Source organism: Mytilus edulis, chromosome 6 (genome assembly GCF_963676685.1).
Source record: "Mytilus edulis chromosome 6, xbMytEdul2.2, whole genome shotgun sequence".
Lineage (NCBI taxonomy): Eukaryota > Metazoa > Mollusca > Bivalvia > Mytilida > Mytilidae > Mytilus > Mytilus edulis.
Genome location: NC_092349.1, coordinates 85272294 through 85281062, shown reverse-complemented (window position 1 = coordinate 85281062; position 8769 = coordinate 85272294). Strand labels below are relative to the sequence as shown.

The window sequence follows — 8769 nt, the reverse complement described above, 5'->3', positions numbered from 1 at the left end:
AAGATTTCAATTGGTTTATTATGCATATTGTACAGCACAATAGCAAGTATATATTACATCAAGCAATTACAATCAATTGTAAGGTAAACTAAAAATCATTCTTTAAACTAAAGCTTCTAAAAGCCTATTTCTCTTTTTGTACTTATGCTGCAGAATGGACATTTTTTATCCCAATGAATTTAAGCATATTATCCCCTATTCTTATTGAAAGTATTCTTCTTTTTATATGCAGAACTTTTATTTGTATCAACAGGGGCGGATCCAGCCATTTTAAAAAGGGGGGTTCCTAACCCAGGACAAAGGGGGGGTTCCAACTACATGCCCCCATTCAAATGCATTGATCGTCCAAAAAAAAGGGGGGGTTCCAACCAAATAGTATTTCAAATACAATACAAATAGCTCTTAATCATATCAACGACAGGAACATTATGGTGGTTACTTAAACAAGTAGTGTTATATCGTGTCATAGATATATCATTTCCTCAACAAATAGACCAAAAAATCGACTGTTGTAACAAAGGAAACTTTAGTATAAGGGGAGCTAACAAGCAGCTGTAATTTATTATGACAATAAAAAATTGTCCCATTTTGCATTGTTCTGTTTTGTTAATGATATATACAAGAATACAACTAAAGCATTTCAACGATTATATCGTTCATATCAGGAAATATAATATTATTTGTTTATGATTATTTATATTGACACTGACATGATTTTTATCAGGATGATAAATAACAGGCGATGATTGGATGTTGGGAGGGGAATGTCAATAAACGAGCCCCCCTAAAATATATCTTTAAAAACATTTTAAACACAAGACATATTAAGTACATAAACATGAACATAAACAAAATCATTACTTTTGAAACATGTACAACATAAAAGTCATTGTTTGGGATGATATTTAGAATACATCGAGCTCAATTCAAAATCTTACATATTCATGTAATACTGAATTTTCCATTTGTCAAAATATTTGTTTTTTTTTTTGCTTTTTCAAAAACAACATTTGAAATATCCAGGAAATGACGATTATTTGTTGCCAATGAGTTGTATTCATCCAATCAAAGTTGTAATTACAAGATTTTTATATTCTCGAAGCCTAGATGAAATTTACTGGGTACTAAATAGCATTAGATAACAGTTATATAAACATTGAAAGAAATCTATTAAAAGAAGAATATTCGCCCTTTTCATCCTAAAATGTATTAATTAACGATTCATTCTTATGCTTGCCAGTTAAGTTAGATATATGGGTATTACTCATATAGATCAAGTAGACTTACGATCAAACAAAGTCAATTTGTAATTAAAAAGGCAAAAATTTGCATATTTAAAATCAAACTGATTAATGTCCATAACTTTCAATGTTTCCTTTTAAAAGGTCCTATGTCTACAGGGTTCATAACAAATGTAGAAGGTAAACTAACAAAACTGTTATAATTGACGAGGAACAAATAGTGCTAGCTCCGTCTGTTTCTAACTTGAAACTTCTGCTTACTCGTCTACCATTTAACATTTGGACTGGCCTAAAGTTGTTGACAATATTGTGGCTTGGGTTTTTTTCTTTCAAATTTCGGAATTGTCTTAACTGCAAGAAAAATTGTGATTCATCACATAAAATTTTGTTATTATTTGTATTCAAAAGGTTTTATATGCATAAATGCAATAAGGAAAAAAGAATGTGAACAGTTTTCAATACCTTTGGAATTTTCGGTCCTCAATGCTCTTGATCTTCGTACTTTATGTGGCATTTTAATTGTTTTGATTCGAGTGTCAGAGATGAGTGTTTTGAAGACGAAACGCGCACCACGAGTATAAAAAATATTAGCTTCGTAACTTTGATGGGTTTTTTTTCCCATCTAAATGCAATTGTTGAAGTAAATAATAAATAAAATACATAAATATATTATCGTTTTGGTTTGTTCTGGATATTACAAATTTGATACGCCAGAGATGGTACGAGGGAATGTGTCAACCATATAAACATCGCTTTCTAAGCATTTATTAGAAAAATATGTATTAGATTGTTTTATCTTCGGGGGTTCGATGTTTAACTACAGTCGTTAAAGTATTTTTGGTTGTTTTCCAATTGTTTTTTCCTTATTACATGATTGTGTCTGTTTTGAGTTGTGGTCTAACAATGCTCTGGGTTTTTCATATTTTTATATTTGATCTGATTGTTCCGTCTGTTCTCTACTTACCTTTCTGGAGCACCTGAGATTATAACCCGTTTTTGGTGGGGTTCGTGTTGCTCAGTGTTTAGTTTGCTATGTTGTGTCTTTTGTACTATTATTTGTCTGTTTGTCTTTTTATTTTAAAGCCATGGCGTAGTCAGTTTATTTTCGATATATGAGTTTAACTCTCCCTCTGGTATCTTTCGCCCCTCTTTTTTAAATGTATATACCTGTGATTCTGAAATGGGAATAGTCTCTTCGAACATTGTCCACGTGACACTTTCAAAACATGGCGGCGTTGTCAAACTGCCTTTATATCTGTAGTATTTGTCCAGTTTGGGAATTATTAAATCACTAACTAGAACATCTGTCACAGCGACCTCAGCGTCTGCAACAGATAAACAAAAACATTTTAATTTACAAAATTTAAAACTATTAGAGAAAGTTAACATTTATCAAATACAATAAACAAATAAAATGAATGTTTAATTTATATACTGATTTCAGAATAAAGATAACAAACGATAACCGTAAAAGATAATCTTTATTATAAACAGCTTTTTATATTTAATAAAAACAAAAATCATTATGTGAGTATTGCATGGCAATGCATAGTCCCCTGTCGGTTAAAGATTCATTGCAATGGAACGAAATTCTAACTTGATCTATAACTTGTCGAAGTGTAAACTACATAAAATAGCAAACAAACCTACTACTTCAAAAAATTTACCAAAGAAAAGGAAAACATTCCAAAATGTCATTTATTTAAATACAATGTCTTTTAAAAATCTTTAAAAAAAATTAGTTGTTTCCCTTTGAACAGAAATCTAGTAATTAATAAGTGTTTCATCAAAAATTAAATTCTAATATCAATCAATATCGTCAAAAATAAAGAAAAAAAGTCTGGAAATCTGATTTGCCTGACTGACAGATGGACAGAGTGCAAACCTAAAGTCCTATTACACTTTGTCGGTAAGGGACTAAAATCATTTATCACCATCTCATATGCATAATACAGATGTTGTTTCATTGCAATTTGTTGTTAAAAATTAAGGAATGTATTTTTCTCGTGCATAGCTTTGATTCCTAATCAGAATTTGGCTTTTCAACTTTCGTATTAAGAATTTGATTTTACATATGTTGGCAGCAAGCATCACTTAAGATACATTATTTATCAAATATGTATGTGGTGCAGTAAGATTGGAACCATTAACGATATTAAATGGCCTGGTTCGATACAATAAATTAATAATGTATGTACGTATTAACGCTTATGATACACTATTAGACTATTTGAACAAAATAATATTTAGGTTCAGATTGCTGAATGGATAACATTCATTTTTGGAAGGATAATAGTCATCAACATTCGCATAATTAGATATAGGAAGATGTGGTGTGAGTGCCAATGAGACAACTCTCAATCCAAATAACAATTTATAACAGTAAACCAGTATAGGTCAATGTACGGCTTTCAACATGGAGCCTTGGCTCACACCGAACAAAAAGCAACAAAGGGCCCCCAAATTACTAGTGTGTAAAACCATTCAAACGAGAAAACCAACTGTCTAATCTATATAAAAAAAACGAGAAACGAGAACCACGTATAAATTTCATAAACAAACGACAACTACTGTACATCAGATTGACCGTATTATTGTTAAGGTCATGATAAATCATTATCAGATCCCCATTTTCTCCAAATTGCATAATCTACCATTGTAAAAAGATGGTTTACTACAAAATTGAATTATGTTAAGGTTTTGTTTAATATATATCAATTCAGCTTGGCATTTCTCTTACTTTTTCTAAATTTCGTTATTTCATTACTGTATTACCTGCGTTTTGTATCGATGTGAGATTGCTCACCAACCTGGCAAACATTTCGTTGTCCTCGGCTACAACCTAAAACAATAAATGTCATACAAATGTATAATATAATTACTACTAGTAAGATAAATAACATCTCCGCTAGCAAATGGTTCCAGTCCTGTTCTCTCTTAATTGTTATCATTGTCGAGAGTTATCAAAGGTAACAGGCTTATAGGTTAATACACCAGACGCGCGTTTCGTCCACCTAAGAATCATCAGTGACGTCCAGGTCGAGATTAGATGGACGAATAAGGGCATTTAATATTAGTGTTGTAAAATATCTTTATCAAAAATCAATAAGAATATAATTAAAATATCGAACTCCAAGGTAAAGACAAAAAAGGGGAAGTAACTCCAAGGTAAAGACAAAAAAGGGAAGTCCATAAAAACAGACCAAATCAAATATTGTCAACCAACGGAACGAGAAAAAACAGTCATATTCCAGAATATTGTTCGAACAAAATATAAGATAAAAATATGTTTTATTAGCAAAACAAATGGGAAATGTGTCCATGGAACACAAATGATTCCCCCGCTTACATATAATATTATAAAGAGACTTAACTCAAGAACCGTATACGTGATGCTACTGATAAGTGTATTGTGGAAATAAGCCTTGTACTTATGTTTCCTAATATTTGGTTGAAACAATTTTGTTTGGCTTTATAACTATTTTGATCTGAGCGTCACTGATGAGTCTTATGTAGACGAAACGCGCGTCTGGCGTATTAAATTAATCCTGGTACCTTTGATAACTAATTAGGTTAGATAACGGACACGCATTTATTTCCATTTAAAATGGCGCACAGCTCAAAAACGGTAAAGGTGACTTCACCAAAATTTAAAGTTGATCTGTATTTTGTAGTAATAAGCATTGTGTATAAGATTCATAACATTTTGTTGAGGCAAACTAATGTTGGAGAACGGAAACCAAATTTGGAATATTGGAACGTATGGAACGGACAAGGGTAATTCTTAATGTCTCATCGCTATCACGGGGGCATAAAAACAACATTGGAGTAAAGAGTGTAAAAGCATTTAAGCAGCCAATAGACTGTTATCATATTACCGACTTATGACTGCGATATTTAAACATTTTGTACAGTATACATACACTGTGTAAAGATACTCAGTCAAGTAACAGCTACATAAAGGAGTAAAATCAAGCTTACAAAAAGGTGAAATTCAGGGGGAAAGATGATTTGTCGTATATATAAACATTAAACAAATTAATATTTTCCTCAAACTGCACTGATAGTTCGCTAGATTTTACTTCTTTTTGCTTTTACTTGACCGATTCCCAGAATGTCCTAAGAAAAAAAAAAGTTCTGTAATATGAAAAACATTTATAAAATATGTAGGTCTTTTAACATGGATCTTATCAACAACAAAAACTGGCTTTAGTTATTCAAATAACAATTTTAAATGAATATTTAGAATAAGAACTGATATAGTTACAGAATATACGTTTTATCGAGTAATATTATAAAATTAAAGAAACATCATATAACTATACCTTAAACCAAAAGCCCAGTACTGCAAGACCATCTGGTTTATCAGCAGCAGTTCCTAAGTTACCATATTTACTGTTAAAATTGACTATATGCATCTGGAATACAAATCAGAATATATGAATAGAAATAACATTTTTGATAAATTACCTTACCTTACTTGCCAAGAACAACAAGACGGGTGCAATTAGTCAATCAAGAACTGATATCCCTTTTGGGGTATCTAAAGTAATTCCAAGTTTAAGAAAGGTTTCGTGTTTTTCAATTTATATAATTGTCAATATTATGTTTTCTGAACTTTTGTCTATTTCATTTTTGTTTGTTATTTTTGTATTTTAGTACCGCTGCTGTATTCTAACTTATCGAATGTCATTTTAGTACCGCTGCTGTATTCTAACTTATCGAATGTCATTTTAGTACCGCTGCTGTATTCTAACTTATTGAATGTCATTTTAGTACCGCTGCTGTATTCTAACTTATCGAATGTCATTTTAGTACCGCTGCTGTATTCTAACTTATCGAATGTCATTTTAGTACCGCTGCTGTATTCTAACTTATCGAATGTCATTTTAGTACCGCTGCTGTATTCTAACTTATTGAATGTCATTTTAGTACCGCTGCTGTATTCTAACTTATTGAATGTCATTTTAGTACCGCTGCTGTATTCTAACTTATTGAATGTAATTTTAGTACCGCTGCTGTATTCTAACTTATTGAATGTCATTTTCAAGTTGTATGTATCATCTATTTCACCGAACTGTCGTTAAAGTGGATAATTTGGAAATCGTTATGTATAAAGTTAAACCATCAAGACAATCCTACCATAAGCTAGCACTTTTTTTTACTCTTATCCAAATATAATTGTGTAATCACGACACATGGTCATAATTTATACGAAGTTAAACTTCAAAGTGCGTGTTTCTTTTAGTATTTTTTCATCAAATATCGATTGTTTTGCAATTCCTATTCTATGAACCATATTCTGCTGATTCTATTCTGTAAATGTTCTTGTTCTCTCTTTGACACATTCCCCATTTCTATTCTGTAAATGTTCTTGTTGTCTCTTTGACACATTCCCCATTTCTATTCTGTAAATGTTCTTGTTGTCTCTTTGACACATTCCCCATTTCTATTCTGTAAATGTTCTTGTTGTCTCTTTGACACATTCCCCATTTCTATTCTGTAAATGTTCTTGCTGTCTCTTTGACACATTCCCCATTTCTATTCTGTAAATGTTCTTGTTGTCTCTTTGACACATTCCCCATTTCTATTCTGTAAATGTTCTTGTTGTCTCTTTGACACATTCCCCATTTCTATTCTGTAAATGTTCTTGTTGTCTCTTTGACACATTCCCCATTTCTATTCTGTAAATGTTCTTGTTGTCTCTTTGACACATTCCCCATTCTATTCTGTAAATGTTCTTGTTGTCTCTTTGACACATTCCCCATTTCCATTCTCAATTTTAGTCTTTATCTTATAATTACCAGCACCGTTTCACTCGGAACTGAAGAAAAGGTGTGACGTGAATGAAGACGAAGATACAAACGACTAAAGGTGATACCTGTGTATCGCTAGCGACTTATGAACGCTATCAAGCCACACAACAATAAGAATTTCTTTCATGAAGCTAATATGTTCTTTACCTCTAAGGGGAAAGCCTTTGTGTTGCGTAGATGCTCTGAGCCTTTCATACTGCTACTGCCCCAGTGGAAATGTAATTGAGCAGTTTTGAATGTTCCTGATAAGCCTCCGCCTGATACTTTTAAATCTCCAAGTATGTTAAGTTGAGCTGCCATGTAAAAAAGAATAATTCATGATGAATTTTAATCAGAACAAGTTCTTAAGTCAAGAATAATATTTACTGCTTTACCACTATTTTTGACATTTTTACCTATCAGGCTGCTTGTTTTGTTTGCACATCAGTGTCCGTATAATGGAATTTAACGTAACTACCATACACGTGGGAGGTTAAGATAACTGAAACCATGTTTCATCTACCATCACGCATCGTTGTCAATATAATGGAGTTTGATGCAACTGTCGTACAAGTGAGAGGGGTTTTTTTCTCAATCGAGTTATAAATTTTCGAACAGCATTGTACTACTGTTGCCCTTATTTAGCGCTATAAAACCAGGATCAATCCACCATTACTTACATTTGAAAATGCCTGTACCAAGTCAGGAATATGTGTCCATTCGTTTGGTGTGTTTTATCATTTGATTTGGGACTTTCCGTTTCGAATTTTCCTCGGAGTTCAGTATTTTTGTGATTTTACTTTTTTCTATTCAAGAAAATGTCTGTTCCAAATTAGGAATATGACAGCTGTTTTTCTTTTGACAAGGTACTTTCCGTCCGGAATTTTCCTCGGAGTTCTGTATTCTTTTTTTCTTTTTGGGTGAAGTATACATGTATGTCAATTGAAAGAAAAAAACTGCGGCATGGCAATAGTAAAACAACTTTAAGGGTTTAAAAAGGTTGCTCTCTTTGCATGTGGTATAAGTAAATTACCTTGACAACCCAATATATATTGCTTCAATACACATGTCTATTGTCATTGTAAAAGACTGTTTATTTACCCTTTCATTTAAACATTAAGGATATGCAGTTTATATTAGAGAGGTTTTTTTATAGGGTTAAGTTCGCATAACCTTCTTGGTTATACACATTAGTTGTTTTGTCTTTACATTTATCTTGTGAACACATTTACATATCATATATCTTTCTAACTTTATTTCTTCGTTTGAAACTTATCACCGTGTTGAACTTGTAGAGCTGATGGATGTCTCTTTGGGATAAGAAACTGCATATCGCCCCGCAGCACCTGAATAGGAGTCCACCTACGGTTTAAGTATGGTTCGTCTCGGTCAATAATTATTTTTCTGTGGAATAACGTAATGCATGATGGAGATTTTTTTATCCTTTCTTCTTCATTGTAATCATTGATTTAATTGTACTCAAATAATTGTAATCATTTTGTAATCATTGTACCAAATTTAACTTGTGATTATTCTGCCTGTAATGGGCGTCTTTAATTGACAATAAAATATATTTTTTGATTTTTGATTTTTGATCTTGTTTTCATTATTTGTGGTCATTCTGTGAAACTTTTATATTTCTCTCCGATATCTTCCTAATTTCTTTTACAGTGTATTTGAATCTTTTACAGTGTATTTGAAATGGTATATTTCTGTATATTCAAGTGAGAGGT

The 8769-nt window shown here is 31.9% G+C and overlaps 1 protein-coding gene across 2 annotated transcripts in view; it reads right to left on the bottom strand.

Moving 5' to 3' along the window:
• Positions 1–8769, bottom strand: part of LOC139528757 (carbonic anhydrase 2-like) — a 38504-nt gene continuing 29735 nt past the window's right edge. For both annotated transcript variants that reach the window (XM_071324943.1, XM_071324945.1), the window contains 6 exons: positions 7205–7350; positions 5567–5659; positions 4017–4083; positions 2409–2566; positions 370–1592; positions 1–286 (listed from right to left, as the gene is read on the bottom strand). In XM_071324943.1, coding sequence (XP_071181044.1) covers positions 1404–1592; positions 2409–2566; positions 4017–4083; positions 5567–5659; positions 7205–7350 — 653 coding nt within the window. In that variant the 3' untranslated portion in view covers positions 1–286; positions 370–1403. The remainder of the gene's footprint in view (positions 287–369; positions 1593–2408; positions 2567–4016; positions 4084–5566; positions 5660–7204; positions 7351–8769) is intronic.